This window comes from Vombatus ursinus, unplaced genomic scaffold (genome assembly GCF_900497805.2).
Source record: "Vombatus ursinus unplaced genomic scaffold, bare-nosed wombat genome assembly UNPS02000580.1, whole genome shotgun sequence".
NCBI classification, from domain to species: domain Eukaryota; kingdom Metazoa; phylum Chordata; class Mammalia; order Diprotodontia; family Vombatidae; genus Vombatus; species Vombatus ursinus.
Window position 1 is genome coordinate 14,979,749 of NW_020940358.1, and position 17,840 is coordinate 14,997,588.

Sequence of the window (17,840 nt, forward strand, 5' to 3'; positions counted from 1 at the left end):
CACAGAAACAGACACACACACACACACACACACACACACACACACACACACACACCACCTCAGCTTGCATCCTAGGGTTGTAGCCCATTGCGGAGGAAGTTTCCAAATATGATAAGCCTGAGGGGAATGAGCCAGGAATAAAAAAGCCTGCCATTGACAAAACCAACTCTCCTTTCCCCATTCTCCACCATCTTCGCCACCCCCTTCAAAAAGACAGGGACAGGGACGCTTGGGAGTTCCATAACTCAGAATGACATTCATTAAGCAACTACTACATAAGTTAATGAAGTCACCGCCACCGCCACCGCCACTGGATGTATTTTCCTCCTTCCGAGTCTGTGTGCACGTCTGTATCTCTCTGTGTCTCAAGTCTGCGGGTGGCGTGTGGTGGTAGCTTTGGTGCATTCGGGAATGCACTCTGTCCCTTTAAGAGTCAGTTTCACTCCCCCCATTCATCCCCCCCCCCCGCTTTCTCGCGCTGGGAGGGAGAAGGGAGGGGGTGCGGGGGAACCTCGGTAGGGATTGGTGCAGCCGCCAAGGCTAGAGGGGGGCTCCTCTCCTCCTTCCTAGACCTCCCCCCATCCCCCCACCCCCGTCAGTGCGGTGGAAAAGGGCAGTTCCGTCTAGCGCTGACGTCAGGCCGTCTGCCTGCCTCAGTCCCGTATCTCCATATGAAACCCAATCTCCTTGGACTTGAAGGAGGAGGCGGAGGAGGCGGAGTGGCTGGGGAAGCCGCCGCCGGGAGTCCGTCGCTCCGTCCGGCCAGCGCAGAAACAGAGTAGTAGCTAGGCGCTTTCCGCCGGCGCTGGGGCAAGAGAAACTTACCGAGAGGCTGGAGAGAAGGGGAGCCGGGGGGAGGGAAGAAAGAGCAGCGAGGTCCTCCCCCCTGTTTGACTGTGTCTTCCCCCCACCGTTTTTTGGGTTTGGTTTTGTTTTATAACTTAATTTTTCCAGAATTGTATTTTTTTTTTAAAGAGAGAAAAGCGCATTGCCTTCTCTACCCTCCCCGGGCTGGAGCAGCGGCAGCCGCAGGATCCTCCTTTATGTGGTGCCTCCCGGAGACCCCCTCGCTCTTCTCCAAGTCCCCCGTTTTCCTCTCCCTCCTTTTTAAATGTATAACTTAATGGGTCTCAACAGCACCGCGGCCGCCGGGCAGCCCAATGTGTCCTGCACATGCAACTGCAAAAGGTCTTTGTTCCAGAGCATGGAGATCAGTGAGTATCCTATCTCCCTTCGCTTCTCGCTCGGGTTCCCCTCGGTCCTGGCCCCCCAGCAGAGTCCCTGGCCCCTTTCCTGGGGGACCCCTTGTCTTGTAGCCTTTCTTCTGCTGCGCTCTCTCCGGCGTTCTCTCTTCTCCCCTTACTGCTTTTCTCTCGTCTCTCTTTCCTCACCTCTCCAATTTCCTCTCACCTCTTTTTCTTTGCTGTCTTTTCTCTCCTTCTCTTTTCTGCTCATCTCACTTTCTGCTCGCCTCATTCACTTCTCACCCTCACTCTCTTATCCTAACCTATCTTCTTACCTCTTCACACCTCCCGTTTCTTCTTACCTCACCTCTACTCTTCTCACCTTTCTTCTCCCTTAAGCTCTCAAACCGCAGTCCTCTTTCCTGTCACTCCAGAATCCTCTTTTCCACCGGAGGTGCGGGGTCTATCTGTCTGCCTGTCTGTCTGTCCGTCCTGTATGTCTGTGTCTGGGATGTTTTCTGAGCCTGAAAGTGCTTTCTGTTCCGGCTTCCCCGCCTGGCAGCTCCGGGTAGGGTCTCATGAGTCTGTGACTTTTGGAGAGGCGGAGGAAGAATGGCCACGGGGCAGGTGGTGTTGGGGTCCCCGCGGTCTAGTTGCTCTCCCTGGTGCTTCCTGTTTCCAGATCCTCTTCGGAACTGGGTGCCCTGGACAGGGCTCATCCTCTGCTACCTGAGTCACTCCCCATTCCTCCCAGTTCTTCAGCCCCGCGGGCAGTGTCTCCCGGGTCGGACCAAGCCGCTTCTCGTCCCCAGCGCTCCTTAAATTGTCACCTCTAGCCGGGCCCGGGAATGGGTACGGTGAGGGACTGGGATGTCCAGGCTTTGAAGGCTCTGGCCCCCGGAGGCCGCCGTGAGGAGGTAGGGAGGCTCGGCGGGAAGGCGCGCGCCGCCGCCGCCGCCGCAGGTCTCCAGCTGGCGCGATTCCCGGCTTTGTCCCCGCGGTCCCTGAGCGAACTCAGCGGGGTGTGAGGAGAGGAGGGAGTGGGGCGGCGATGGCCAGGCCCTAGAGCCAGTTAAAGCCCCTGCTCCTAGAGTGAGCAGTCGCCACGACCCCCTTCCCTAGCCCAAGAGCTCCCCTTTACAGGTATCGGACCCTGAGCCTAGGAGACTTTATGGATCAGCCTGGAGGAAGGTTTGTTTCATTGGGGAAAGTGCCCCTCTTCGCCAGTCCCCTGGGACTGTCTGGTTCGCTGCGGCTCCCTCCTGTCAACACCCTCCGCCCCCTTACTCCTGCCGCCTGGGTGAGGGGATGCCTTCTTCTGCAGCTGTGAGTGCCTGGGGAAGCGCTGTGTGTGTAGGGGGTGGGGGGGGGAATCAATGAAGTTTCCATTTTACTTCCCTAAGGGGCAATAATGATGGAGCAATTAAACGGCCTCCTTATCAACTTAGCTGGTAAAAATGTCCTTCCAGACAGACGTTTGAGAGAGAGAGAGAGAGAGACTGTGTGTGAGTGTGTGTGTGTGTGTGTGTGTGAAAGAGAGAGAGTGTGTGTGTGTGTGTGTGTGTGTGTGTGTTCCCTGCCGGTGCGCTTCTATAAATAGCCCAGGTCTGGGCAGATTGGCAATGTCTAGCCAGGACAATGGCTACATGAGCACAAGTTTAGGGCACCTTTTGTTGATGCTGGTAGTGCCCTTTTGGGGAAGGACAGGAGCCAAAGCTATTCTGTCTGCTTCATCTTGCGATTGAAATGTCAGAAAAGAACTCAAGACAATTGGAAAATACTCATCATACTGGGACTAAGAAGCCCTCCCCCTTCATGGGAACCCCTAGACATTCTAGCTGGTAATTTCTTTCCCCCTCCTCAGGTACTTATATTTTTATGAGTGCTTTATTTGTACAAAATTCCTGCGTAAAACACTGAAATACTTATGTGTATGTGAACACACAGGCACACACACATTTTTTTCTTTTCCTGAAGGTTAGTCAGGGATGATTACTTCACACAATCATTTTCATATTTGATTGTCCTAACAGTGGTAACTATCATTTTTATAGCACTTTAAGGTCATAGATTTAGAGCTGGGAGGGACCTTAGAGATCTTGAAATCCAACACCCTCATTTTGCAGATGAAGAAACTGAGGCACAGAGTGTTTAAAATGACTTGCTAAAAATCACACAAGATAGTAAATAGTAAAGCTAAGATTTGAACCCAGGTTTTCTGACAACACATATACCTCTTTTTCTACTAAGCTACTCTTTGCCTCAGAACAAAGCTGTGAGGTAGATAGGATTCATATTATCCCCATTTTAAAAGGCAGTTGGGAGAGATTGTGAATTGCTGAACCATATACTCCAAGCAGAACTCCTAACTTCAGGTCTGGTTCTTTCTTGTAATTGCTGCATCAGAATATCTTTCCAATCCCTTCATTTGCCTATCAGTGTACACTAATACAATTGTTGGTTTTGGTGATATGTTTTGGGTAAAGCTGGGGGAAGGAAGGTGGAAGTTTATCTAGACTGTGTGTCCCCACTTACTTAGGACAGGGACCTGTTTTGGTATACAGATCCAAGTGGTGCTTGCAGGGTCATGGGAGTACCACATTCATTAGCCAGGGCAACATGGTGTTGCTACATATTAGACAGAATACTTGGCCAAGATTGCAACCTCACCGTACAGTACTATGCAAAAGGTAAAAATAACAAGGGGCCCTGCCTTCCCAGACAGAAGAGAAAGCAGAGCTGCTGTCAAGAGAGGTTGGTTTGCTTTGGTTACGAGAGTCCAGACTTCCCACTCCATTCCCTCCAAATAATTAAAGTCCTTACTAAGGGCTCTGGGCAGAGTCCTTCCCTCCCTTGGCCTTTAATATTTTTTCAATGTCAGGGCAGTTGAAGTGGCAAAATTGCCCACTTAGTTCTCCAAAGGGCCTTTGTAAACTCCTGAGACATAATTAAATGCCTGTGAATATTATTAAAATATGTCCACATGTGTTTGGAAACAAAATCTTACCAATTTTAAAGGGCTAGCTACATTTTATTTCATTTTGCTGTAAAGCATTATGCTGGAGGGCCACCAAATTGCTGTTAGCTTTAAATGATACGTCAACTCTGTGATTCTGTGCTCCAGAGCTTTATCTTCTTCCTTTTCCTCTAATTCCCTTCAGGGTCTTGCATCTTACTTTTTTTTTTTTTAATTCATCATTTTTATTTCTGTCCCTTCCTCTCAACTAATCAGCCATAATGATGTTTTGGCTGACACGGAGACAGTCTTGTTAATTTAGTTGTCTGCCCTAACTGTCTGCTCTTCCAAATAAACTTCATTTCTCACTTCTGATGAAGTGAGGCTCTGGGGAGGCTGACCTACAAGGTTCATGGCTCACACTTTTGCCTGCCTTTTAGGTGTTCTAATTAGTTCCTACATTCAATATATTTTTTAAACACAGCCCTTAATTATTTGAGGAGAGAAAGCTGGAAAGACAAGGATAGATCTTGAAAATGTTTATCTGTTACCAATACTAATCAGATTTCCCTAAAAGGTTGTGTTGACATGAGTTAAGTCCAAATGCCCTGTGTTCAGGTCTGCCTTTATGCTGGGAGGAAAATTTGGAGGGTCCTAATGAAAATCTGTTTTCTGTAAGAACTTATCTCAGATGTGTTTTCAAATAATAGTTTACAGTTGATTTTAAGAACAAGGCCTTGAAAGGAGTCAGACTTGTAATTTTTATTTTTAGTTAACATTTACAAGTAAGGTAGTTGACAGTACGAACAAGCCATTTTATCTAGACTGTGTGGCTAGGTTCTTCCCCTCTCTGTGTATAAATTTCCTCATCTATAAAATAAAGGGATTGGGCTAGCTCTTCAATCAATCAACAATTTATTAAGCATCTACCAAATATCCAGCTTTGTGCTAAACCCTAGGTATACAAATGGAAAATGGTTCCTGCCCTCAAGGAGCTTAAATTCTACCCCTTAATACCCTATCTTTTAAAATTTCCTGCAGCCTTGTCTTTCTATGGTCATTCTATGTTTTCAGGTGCCTTCTCTCCTGGTGCGTTTATAGTCTACTTACAAGATGCTGCCCCCTTGGAATTAACACCATTAGAAGTTGCTGACTCATACACAATAGGGTCAGACCTTACTCCTAATTTGGGGATGAGCTCCTGGGTGCATACTGTCCTACTGGTACTATTGGCATGCTTCAGTTAGGATCCTAGAGTTACAGAATGTTAGAACCAGAAAGGATCTTGGAGATAATCAAATGAGGAAACTGAGTCTCAGACAAGTAAAGTGACTTCTCCAAAAAACAGAGAACCAAATCCACAAGTTCTCTTCCCTAAGGTTCATCCTGTAGTTCTTTGTACTGTGTTACCCTTCCATGACTTTGGAAAAATCCGGCTGGCCCTTTATGGGAAATACTAAAAAGCATATCATCCTAGATTTGAATATGTCCTTTGCAATATATGTAGATTTAGTCTGGCTACTGTTCAGACAAAAACTAAACTGGAGTGACCTGTTCATATAACTCCAGGGGGCCTGGGTAGGCCATTAGACTTCTTTGACTTTCACTAGCCAATAGGGGATGGTTGAGAGTCAGAAAATGCAGAATTTCATTTAAATAGTTTGCTACCCTGAAAACAGATTGCGATGGAACACATCTCTGTTTTGGGAAATGGGGGGTGGTCACTGGGATTAAAAGCTGCCAAGTGCTAACAGACTTCAGATCAAAGGACAGATGTTTAAACTGCCTACTTTTGAGGAAAGAACAGTTCTCCTGGCAAGTTTTTTGTTTTGTTTTGGATTTTTTGGGGGCTTTCTGATTGACTTCTTCTCACTGCCTTCTAGAAAAAGAACCCATTGGCTTCTTATTGAAGTTTCTGATCAGACAAATCCCAAGAAAAATCTTAGGGCTATGGATCCCAGGTACTATTTTGACACATACATCCATTTATTCAACAAGTATTTCTTGAGCACCTACTATGAGATTTGGTCACGTGGTTGGCACAGAACTCCTGTGAACGGAGCTCTTATTTGAATGTGGACTAGCTTTACAGCAGGGCAGCCGGGAGGCAGCTAGAGTGGAGTGGAGTGGAGGAATCTCTAAATTTGTAATCAGAAGGGGAATTTGAATCTTGGCTCTGTCACCTACTCAGCTGTGTGACCTTACACAGGTCACTTCACTTTGCATTTGAATTGCTATATAAATATCAGGTATATAAATCTGGTTCTTCAAAAAATCCTCTGCTGGCCAGAATCCTGCCGTTTTGGATTCTTTTTCCAAATTAGCACTGAATGATTTTATTGTCAGTGATTCAACTGGATCATAGTTCCATAGAATCATAAATTTGGAACTGGAAGGGACCTTAGAGGTCATCCGGTCTGAAACCTTCACCTTGGAAATGAAGAGATTGAGTCCTAGGAAGAGGTTGAATGACTTGTCTGGGGCTACACAGTAAATTAAGTAACAAAATCAGGATTCAAACTCAGGGCTTCTCACTACAAATTCAGTGGCAGAGCTGGGATTTGAACCCAGTCCCCTATCACCAATTTCAATACTTTTCCCACTGTACCCTACTTTTAACATTCTAATCTAGGGGTTGGCAAACTGTGGTCTGTGGAACAAATCCTGCCAGCCAATTGTAATTTGCTGACCCCCACAAATCAAACATTTCCTTTCTTGACAGTATAAAGGGTGTACAGTTTCTATTTTGCCATTAAAAATGTCTGGTTAGTTTCCTTTTATAAAACCTTCAGATTAAGTTACATCCTCCTACCCCAAGGGATGCATTACCAAGTATTTTTTTTGGGGGGGGGTCTCTTGATTGGATAGAGGAGAAAGAGAGAGACCTATTAAATGATTTGGGTTTATATCTTTTTTTAAAAAAAAGCTAGTAATTCAGGATTTGGGATTTAATTTGTTCAGTAATGGTGTTCATTAAAAGAGTACGGAGTATAATATCCAGTATTCACCACTGCAGAGTTGACCACAAGGGCTTTCTGCTACTTCAAATTCGCACACATAAAAATCAGCTCAGGCTTGAAAGGTTTGCCATATGCCTAGGTTGAGGAAACCCTGGCATTGATAAGAAAGGATCTGTGATTTTAAGTATTAAAGTAAAAAGAAAATCATGCCAATGAATTTCTCCCCCAACACACATGCTAATATAGTCTAAGGGGGAGTTAGGGTTGGCCCAGATATTTCAAGGCCATCTTGATTTCAAATGGCTTTCAGTTCTGGGCAAATAAGGCAACTGGTTTCTGTGAAGGAATTAGGCTTAAGGATCCAAAAGCAAATGCTGAATTATTCCAGGCTCAAGTCTGGCTTTCTCAGTGACTCAAGGGATGAATCTTCCTGTAGCCATACCAGTCTCTCCAGCCACCATTTCCCCCCCACCCCCACTGTCCTGGTTAAGCCAGTTAAAGGGTTCAGGGTAACAGGTCAGGGGTGAGCTCAATGTTTACTGAGTCTCTAAATAACTAATTATTCCTCTCAACAAACACAGTCATGCTACACCCTTCTCACTTTGGTGGCCAGCTTCCCAGTTCTCTGGAAATGGTTAAAACCTCTTTTTGATGAAGGGAAGAGAAGAAAAAAACCTCACAACAAATGGCTCCTGGGTGAGTTGTGTAAATTTATGCAATAGCCTTTCCAAATGAAAAAGAGTCTCGCTAAGTTGTTCCTGGAGTAAGGCTTCTCTAGTGCCAAAGCTGCTTTTTTTCGGGGGGGGGGGAGAAGGAGGGAGAGGGAGAGGGGACTGCTCTCCTCTCCAAGGCTCTGACTGTGGAAACTACCAGAGCCCAGATCCAGGGACAAGTCATCCACCAAAGGAAATACACAGTATTGGTTGGGTTTTTTTTTTTTTCAGTACAGCACCTGAAACATTTAGAGTTATCTATCCTGAATTCTTTTACTGATGGAAAACAAGCTATCCTATGTTCTTTTGCAGCTGAAGGAGGTTTTGGGGTTGTTGTTTTGTTTTGTTTTGCTTTTGTAAAGGTTACTGGTTTGCAACTCCCAGAGAACTACTCCGCTACTTGGGTGGTTTTTGTATAGAGAAGTTTTTCATTTCTGCCCATTTTCAAGTACAGTAGTGTTTAATCCTCAAAAAAAAAAAAAGTGGGGGGGGAGCTTACAGATGGCTCTGAGTCTAGGGTCATGCCAAAGAAAGAGAAGACATTCTTACAAATGAATTTCTCAGTTCCAGTCCCTTGCCAGCCTTTGGCTTTCCCTGTGCTGCACTCATGAGAAGAATGAGTCTGAATTGACAAGCCGCTTTTAGAGTTGTTGTCAAGTCAGTCAGTGTGCTCACAGGTGTGAATGATGATGACACCTTCCACCTGCTGGCAATTAGGATTGTGGGGGGTTTTCCCCAGTAGTTGAGATGGGCTACAGTGACTGATCTATTCTCTCACCTGGTTTCTCTTGTGACAAGCCACATATGTGAGTCTAGTGCCATACACATATCAGTCACTGCAGCTGCAGGTGATGAGTTATCAGAAGTACAAGATTTGGCCAGAGAAGGAGGCAAAGCTGCCTTTTTCCTATGGCGGACTGAGATCTTGGCTTTCTTAGTACCATGCTGTAACTATTCAGTTAACTGGCACAAACCAAAATATCCACACTCGAGAATGTGCTTGGCAAATGTTTTACTAAGTCCTTCAAGAGGATGTCAATGTTGTTGTTTCTAAGACTTTTCACTTAATTTGACTGTAATATTGTTGGGAACAAAGGTAGAATCACACAGGGATGAAGGACAGCCCCTGATCCTCAATTCATTCCAAAGGGTCAGGGACCGTATAAGTTGAGGGTCCTCCTATAGATGACTGGAGATAATGATAAGGAAAATGAGCAGGCATCCCATCTGACAATTATCTATGGCTTAAAAAGGAAGACCGCTTTCAAACCTCAAAGCCCAGGATTATAGGGAGCTGGCAGTATAGTGACCGATGTTTTGTTTTGTTTTGTTTTGTTTTTGACTGACGCGTGGCATAGGAGTCAGAAAGACCTAAGTTTAAATACTGTCTCTGGTACTTTTACTAGATGTGTGTCTCTGTGCCAAGTTATTTATCCTTGTTGTACCTCAGTTTCTTGATCAGTAAAAGAGAGCTAATGTATATTATTGGTAGCATCTCAAGTGTTGTAAGGTTATAGTGTAACATGGACATAAAGTGTTTTATAAGCAGTAATTCCCTATGTAGATGTCAACTATTATTATTAGCCTGCTTAGGCTCACTCTCTCCTATATACATTGTTACTGTGTATCTTGCTTTACTATATCTGAATCTGGAGGCATGGACTAAAACATTCCCTTGACATGCCAATGCCTGAAATGATTTTCAGTGCAAACCACTTGACGGCTTATAGCTAACTCTTCCCTTCAGTGAGGAGTTAAGGTGACATTAATAAGCAGATTTTTTGACACCTCGTTTCTTGTCAGCCTGTAGCATGGAGGTGTTTGTTACCAACCAGAATATGTCATTTAGGAAAAGTTACCATGGGTTATTGTGAACCCGATAGAATTAACTTGCCAACATGAGGTGATGCTGAAAGTTAACCCCCTGTGCATTTGAATGAAAGTTTTGGGGGTGTCCCTAGGCTCAGGTGGCTGAGCACATCCAGCTTTCCAGTCTCTCTGAAGGTATTCCTAGATGCTTCCTCATTTTCTCACCTTTAATCTTTTCTTTGCAAGGATCATTAGAAAGTAATTTAAGTTCTCCCCTAAAACCACCTGCTGGTTAGATCAAAGATTGCAGATTTATAGCTTTCAGGGAACAAATACAAAGATGATCTAGCCCAGGGTTGGGGAATCTATAATAAAGGCTTCTTTATTATAGATGGGGAAATTGAGGCCCAGAAAGGCATAGTATGTAGTGAAGCCGTTATTGGAACCTAAGTCCTCTGACTCCAAATCCAGCATTTGGTTAATTCCAATGCATGATTTGGAGGGAGGGAAGAGGAGAAAAAGTCCAACCGTTACTTGTCCTAGACATTAAAAAAAAATCATTTGAAGGATTTTCCACTCACTTGGCACTTGCCTTTTTCTGTGTATGGGTCTTGTTTTCACAATCAGTTTAAAATTTTCTTTGAGAAATTAGGGATTGATTTTGTAGGACTAGATAGTAAATTCCTTGGGGAGTTATAAGTTTGGGGCCTTACATACAGAAGGTACTCCATAAATACTTGACTGTTGACAGCCATGATTGAATTCGACTTTCACCTTGTTTGTAGATTTTGGTGTGTAAGGCATTTTAGAGATCCACTAGTGCAGGGGTGGGGAGCCTGCGGCCTCGAGGCCACATGCGGCCCTCTAGGTTATCAAGTGTGGCCCTTTGACTGAATCCAAACTTTAAAATGTTTGAAGGGTCACACTTGAGAATCTAGAGGGCCAGATGTGGCCTCGAGGCCGAAGGCTCCCCACCCCTGCACTAGTCCAAACTCTCTCCTTTTAGAGATAGGTAACTTGGACCCAGGGAAATGAAATTGCTTTGACCAAGATCACTCAGGTAACAAATAGGAGAATCAATATTGGAACTCTGTTCCTCTGACTCTGTCCCTTGTACTCTTCCCACAGAACCACACTGATTGTTCTGGTACAGCTTGGATCTGAATCTGTAGGTTCCTATATTTCTGACTGTGTAGAGGGAGATGTGAAAATAAAACTAATAACATTTTTCCTAAATTGCAACCCAACAATAAGTTGTTAGGCCCTGGTGCTTTGAGTGAGGTGTGGCGGATGGGGTGGAGATGAGTGTCTGTGTAGGGGACTGGAGTTTACTTGGTCCCGGTCCCAATTAAACATTCCTTATGAAATTAAGCACATTTCCTCCTTTCCCCAATGGTTATTGCACTTTTCCAAAATGGGTAAGTTTAGGTATTTGGGAAAAGTTAGCATTTATTTATGGCAGTCTGGGTAACAGAAATCAATAGAAAGTGGTCTTTCAGCAGGAAAGCTCTGTTCCTTTTGACACTACTAAGGGCTTCAGGTCTCTACATGTGCAACCACCCACCAATCCATTACAGCTAATTTCTTGGCACTGGACTTGCAAACGGTATTTATAGTGACAAGAAAACCTACCTCCCTGCAGGAAGCAACAGGATGTAGATTATATGACTCTAGGCTTTGACTTCACTGAATGAAAATTTTCCCGTGTGTACAGTTGTTCCTTTTAGAAATGACTTGGATGCATTCCTATTAATCTTCTCTTCTCTATCTAGGGCATAGCATATAGACTTGAAAAGGACACTTCAGCCTGTAATACCCTGAGGCTTTCAAGGAGTTAAAGTGTGGCACACGTATTTGAATGAATTTTAGCTTGTTTTCACAGTTACCAGACTAAAACCGACACATTTGAAGGGCCTGCAGACTTAAGAATGTATCAGTCTGTTCCTGTTCAGTGTCTCACTCCTTTCAAAGAATTGCAGATTTTTGTTTTTTTAGGAGGGGGCAGGGAGTGGTAAAGGCTGGGGGTGGGAGGAGGATAAATTGGTTTAGAATCTCACAAGCCTTTCAGATGAACTGCTGTAGATTTCAGACGTATTGGGTAATTCAAAGAGGAAGACTTTCTTTCCAGATATATTTCAGCAGCAACCATTTATCATTATTATATATCAGTGAGCTTGGGGAGCTACTTTTTGCTAAGAAAAAAGGCTTTAATTATTGGTAACAAGCACAATTCCCAGACAACTTTATGATCTGTTGTTTTGGTTTTTTTTTTTGCATTTTCTCTAGCAGAGTTTTTGTGGTATTTTTTGTTTCTTTTTTTTTAATCCCCTCAAGCCAGCATTGCGCTAATTCCCTTCTCCTTAAAGAACCTTTACCCTTATCTAGATGAAACCCAGAAAAGTCTTTCCTTTGCCCCACTACACTGGATATACTTTGGACAAATTGTCAGATGCCACAAAGTCAAGAATGGCCACCTTGGACATAGTAATCAGGCAGGGTAAACATTTTTTCCAAGCAGGTTCCATTTCTACCACCCTCAATTTCCTTTAGGTCTTAGACAAATTGTATTATGAAATGTCTCCGACTCACATCCTTCCTGATTTCTCTTGTAGCCCCTTCTGGCTGGGATTGAAATTAGTCTCTCTACTTCTATTAGCACATTCCTACAATAGCAAAAGGAGATTTTGTTAGTGATATTAATGACAATTTCCTAAGATTGGGGGTGAAAATTTTCCTTCCCTCCCTTGATGACTTCCATAATTTTCCTAAGATGCCACTTACCAGCATCACTCAGACAACCATTTTTAGATACTGTTTTTATCTATGACATTTTTTTTACCATGCCCTGAATTTATCAGGGAAAAGATAAAAGGTTATCTTATAAACTGAATAACATAAGACCTGTTCAGTTTTTTGTCCCCTGATAATAGGGCTACCCAAGCCACTGAGGAATTTTGCTTCATCTCTGAAGAGTAGAAATAACAATATTGTATGTATATAAATGGAATTTATTTTTCATTAAAAAAAAAGCACCATGACCCTACAAGGGTTTTTTTGTTGTAGTATTTTTTGTTGTTGAAGCTAAATTTAATCATCAAGGACATTATTAGAAAGTTTGCATCTTTTTTGATTGATGATATTTCTTTGCTCATTGGCACAGAATTTTCAAGTAGATGTGTATACATGGCAAGAAGAGATCTTTTACTAGCATAATCCCAACCCTCCCAAATGCATCTTCAAAACTTAAAGCCAATATAACCAGTGTCTATGCAAAGCCACAAAACCACTACGAAAAGTGATAACTTCAGTCAAAGGTCTGGGTGTAGCCTGGGCCCTCCCTGAGCATGCACTGACTGAAGCTTTACCAGTTCATCATAGTTCATGGAGGGACCTTTCTCCCTCTCCTTGCTTGGGAGCTCCCTTGAGACAAGACTCTGTCTGTATCAATATGTGGTGATGTGGCAGTTCAGACAGGTGTGCCAGCTTTGGAGTCAGCCTTAAACCCATGAACCTTCTCCCGCCTTGGCATCCAACAAGCTTCTTGAATTGACTCTTCAAGGGGGAGTCTTTGCAGGTGAGGACAATTATGGTAGTGTTTTTGTTTGGACTTTTTTTTCTTTATATCTCATTTTGTCAAACCAATCTGCCCTTTAGGCAGAAGAATTTTTCAGCCCAAATGATCTAGAAAATGGCTTGCCCATGTTGATTAAATTCCCAGGTGTGTTGCATAATCCTCCCTCCCCATCACCCGGCCTGTGGAAACACAGCCCAAATCTTCGAGGTGAACTCTGGCTTTACACCCCACCTCCACCCCCAAGTGCTTTTGGTGCAATAAGGTTTCAGCTGACAGGGATCAGGTACAATAGAAACCGTTCCTGACATCAACTCTTTGAGGGCCATATGCTCTCAGAGGGCCCCACCTGAGTCAGGTGGCACGCATTCAAAATGGATTTGCCTAGGCTAGGAGGGGTAAGAGCTAGACTTATTGGCCTAATTTGGAGGACACGGTTTTTCTTTAGATTCTCTACCTTCAGAGCCCACACCACTTTTGAGTTTGCATAAATTTTTATAGAATATAAAGCATTTGATCTCAAATATATCTACTAGAAGGAAGTTAAAAGGCTGTGTGAAACTTTTTGTTTGATATGCATCATAATCCCCTGAACAGAGGGAAATCTTTCTTTGTTACTGTTCTGCTACAGAACCAGTTATTTCTTTCTTGGTTTCAAGTTGTTGGGTCGGGGGCGGGGAGGGGGGGGTGATGGAGGAAATGTGCTGGGTGATTCAATAAGAATTTGTTACTACTTAGACATCGCCTAACACTGGGTGAATATTTATTCACCATTTTCATAGAACACACAAGTACACACCTCATTAACAAAGTCTATCCTGTGCAATTGAGGCCTTGGAAAATAAAGCCTCAAAAACTATATTTTCCAAAGATGGAGAAAATGAAATGATCCATCACTGGAAGGAATCTTGTGCCTCATTTTTTTTTTTTTTTTTGCTCTCATTTTCTTCTTGCCAGCCGATCTGTTGTAGCAGGTTCGTTACTCTATCGCCTAAAACAATTTAGTCAGTAATAATTCTGTAAACCGATGAATCAACTTTGCGCAAACACCCTGAGTAATTTCTTTGTTCTTTTCTTTTTCACTTTGTAATTGGTGTCTGTAGAAGCCCGGAAGGTTTGGTCTTATGGAAAGCATGATTCATTTATTGGTGTCTGTGCTGCCTAGTTATCATTCAGGAGTTCCAGAGTGCCTCGGCAAGCCAAGGGTGATTCATACATGGCTAAGCATACGAGCAAATGGGGTCACGGCCATCTGCAGAAACTTTTCTAATCTATTTATGGTATGGGAGAAAAAAGTGGGTGTATTAAGGATGATGGAATAGGTGTCAATTACATTGGTGCATAGAAACGATTAAGTAACACTAACCATCACTTAAAAACCGCTTTCTGTCCACTGCTGGCAATCTTTCCAATAGATCATAGCTAAATGTGCTCGTATCTGTTTAGTGTATCAGCCCTGTGTGTTTATGGATGGCGGTTTCTTCAGCGGACAGACCGGGGAACTTGACATCCCCACAAGACCTAGAGGTGAGCATAAAGTTGCCTTTGCCAGTCAGACCTGCAGACTGAGAAAAGCAAGAGCCTCCCTTTGTTATTGTTGCTTTGCTTTAACATATCAAATATATCTCTGGAGAATACTTGAGGAAAACAGTTGGAGTAAGGTTTGCAAGACTTTCAGGCCCAGGCATTTGTCTCCAAGAAAAACTCCTCATTTTCCACCCATTTCACTAACAATGGCAATTATTAGCTATTTGCATAGTACTGCAAAGCAGTATAAACTCACATAGTGGTGCCAATTTAATTTAATTGTAGTAGTCAGTTTCTGCTCTGGATGAAATGGCTGCTGACTTCCTAGGCTTTGGAGGGATAAAAGTCGATTTCCAGAGATGGTAATGATGTATGAGGATGAGGATGAACAAGATGATGAAGATTGATGATAATGATAACTCACATTTCTCTGACACTTTAAAGTTTACAAAGCACTTTCCTAAAAACAATTCTGTAGGGTAGAAATTGCAACTGTCATTATACTCATTTCTCAGAAATGGACACTGATAAGAGGTGGGATGATCACATAAGATCACATAAGCTAGGTGGCACAATGGATAGAGTGCTGGGTCTGGAGTCAGGAAGACTCATCTTCCTGAGTTCTACTCTGGCCTCAGATACTTACTAGCTTTATGGCCCTGGGCAAATCACTTAGCTCTGTTTGCCTCAGTTTCCTCATCTGTAAAATGAGCTGGAGAAGGAAATGGCAAACCACTCCAACATCTTTGCCAAGAAAACCCCAAATGGGGTCATGAAGAGTTGGACATGACTGAAAAACAGCATAATAAGTACTCATAAAGATAGAATTCTTTTTTTGTTTTGTTTTTAGTGAGGCAATTGGGGTTAAGTGACTTGCCCAGAGTCACACAACTAGTGAGTGTTTTGTGTCTGAGGCCGGATTTAAACTCAGGTCCTCCTGATTTCAGGGCCAGTGTTCTATCCAATGCTCTGCCTAGCTGCTCTTAAAGACAGAATTTTTGAATGTAGATCTCCTGACTCCAAGTCCAGTGTTCTTTATGGTACCTGCAACATTCAGTCACCTTTCAGATGACCACCTAACATAGCACTTAGTGCCATGCGGGGCACATTGTAGGTGCTTAATAAATGTTTATTGACTGACTGACATAGGCTGTTTCTCTTTCATTACAATGTAAGTTCTTTAAGGGTAGGGACTGTTTAATTTCTGATTGTATACCAGTGTGTGTCATAGAGTGGGTCATATAGTAGGTGCTTAATAATTGTTTGTTAAAATAAATTGAACCAAATTAAGGAATGCCATATATCTAATGATATTTTTGCTACAGTCACCTTCCCTGTAGTTTCACTTAATCTAATATTAAAATCATTCTATTCTCTAAGTACAGTGTGAGTGGGTAGTAGCAGAGAAGCTTATTAGGGAGGGATAATTTGCAGTAATCCAATCATTTAAGAAGAATTCAACTAGGATTGAGTGGTTTCTTACTCATTTCCCTATGTCAGGCAAGAAAATTCCATAGAGAGTAAGTAGCAGAGTCAGAATTTGAACCCAGGTCCTCCAACTCCAAATCTAATATTCCGTCTACAGTATTATATGACCCTTTGGTGCTTTGGGAGTTCCGTATTTTAACTAGACAGACAGCTTCCATCCATGCAGGTTCATTTGGTTGGATTCCACAGAAGGAAGGTATACCTAACTGCAGCTTGTCATCCCATGCCTTCTTTCCCCTACCCCTAGTGTAGACAGTGTGGATGGATCAGCATTAGGCAAACACACTATCAGAGTGCTTTCCCTGGAGGGGGTAGGCAAGAGTTACCCCTTCAAGGACAAAAGACAGCAACTCCTCCCCTAGAAGTGTGCCACTATGAATGATAGAAACTTAGAATACAGAATATAGACCTGGAAGGGACCTTGGTTTAGTTCAAGGGTTCTTAACCTGAAGTCTGTGAACTTAAAAAAAAAATTAGTTTGATATCTGTGTTTCAATATAATTGACCTTCTTTGTAATCATATGTGTTTTATTTTATGCATTTTGAAACACTATTCTGAAAAGACATCTGTAGGCTTCACCAGCCTGCCAAAAAGGGTCCCTGACACAAAATAAGAGTTCATTAGAATCCCTGATCTAGTCCAATTGCTTTGTTTTACAGATGGGGAAACAGAATGAAGTCTAGAGAGATGAAGTGATTTGCCCAAGGTCACACCACTAATAAGTAGCAGAGGACATGGGATTTGAACCCATATTTTCTATCTCCAGATATCGGTGGTCTTTTCATTGTCCTACACTGTTCATCTTTGGAGGTGGGAGGAGGGCCCCTGTCGACAGGCTGGTAGCCTGCTCCCCCCAGCCCTCTGTCTGCTAACTCATCATCAATCCCACTTTATGTCAGATTTAGCAAAACCAAACCAGGTTTGGTTCAGAACCTGACAAGTTCTAATTCAATCTAGGAACTGTTAGTGTGAAAAGCATTACTTAGAATGTTTGCTAAAGCAAGACCCTCTGAAATAATAGTATAATAGAGCTGGCTCTCTTTCAGAGATTTGGAAAGCTCCTTGATAGAGTCCGTATTTTTTCTTATAGCATAGCTTTATTTTGCATAGTTCTTTTATTCTATAATTTTCAGCCTTGTATAATGGAAAAGGAACTCCATCTGGAATGAGAGGACCTGAACTAAATTCTCCCTTCCTCTTATTACCACCTATGGGATCTTGGGCAAGTCCTTTACCCCTCTAGGTCTCAGTTTGCTCATCTGTAAAATGGGAAAATTGGACTAGATTATTTGTAAGATGCCTTGTGAGTCTGTCATGTGATCCTTTCTTAATTATTTTCTATTTTATTTTTTTTTGCCGGGTAATGGGGTTAAGTGACTTGCCCAGGGTCACACAACTAGTAAGTATCAAGTGTCTAAGGTCACATTTGAACTCAGGTCCTCCTGACTCGAAGGCCAATGTTCTATCCACTGCACCACCTAGCTGCCCCCATGTGATCCTTTCTTGAAATGACACCCAGGGCCAGGCAAGAAAGCCTGCCAACTCCTTTCCCCTTCAAGTACCTCCAGGAAGTCTTGACTGGTGCCTGACATTTTTGCCATGATGGGCCTCATCCCTTCAGCTTAAAAGGG

The 17,840-nt window shown here is 43.1% G+C and overlaps 1 protein-coding gene across 4 annotated transcripts in view; it reads left to right on the forward strand.

Annotated features, from left to right (window-relative positions):
• The first annotated feature begins 421 nt into the window (after positions 1-421).
• PMEPA1 (prostate transmembrane protein, androgen induced 1) overlaps positions 422-17,840 on the forward strand; it is an 89,960-nt gene continuing 72,541 nt past the window's right edge. The window contains exon 1 of one of the 4 annotated variants that reach the window (XM_027848678.1): positions 422-1,214. In XM_027848678.1, the coding sequence (XP_027704479.1) occupies positions 1,112-1,214 (103 nt within the window). In that variant the 5' untranslated portion in view covers positions 422-1,111. Of the gene's footprint in view, positions 1,215-1,518; positions 2,102-2,356; positions 2,376-17,840 lie in introns of those variants that run through there. The other 3 variants (XM_027848684.1, XM_027848690.1, XM_027848691.1) reach the window with 3 other exon arrangements.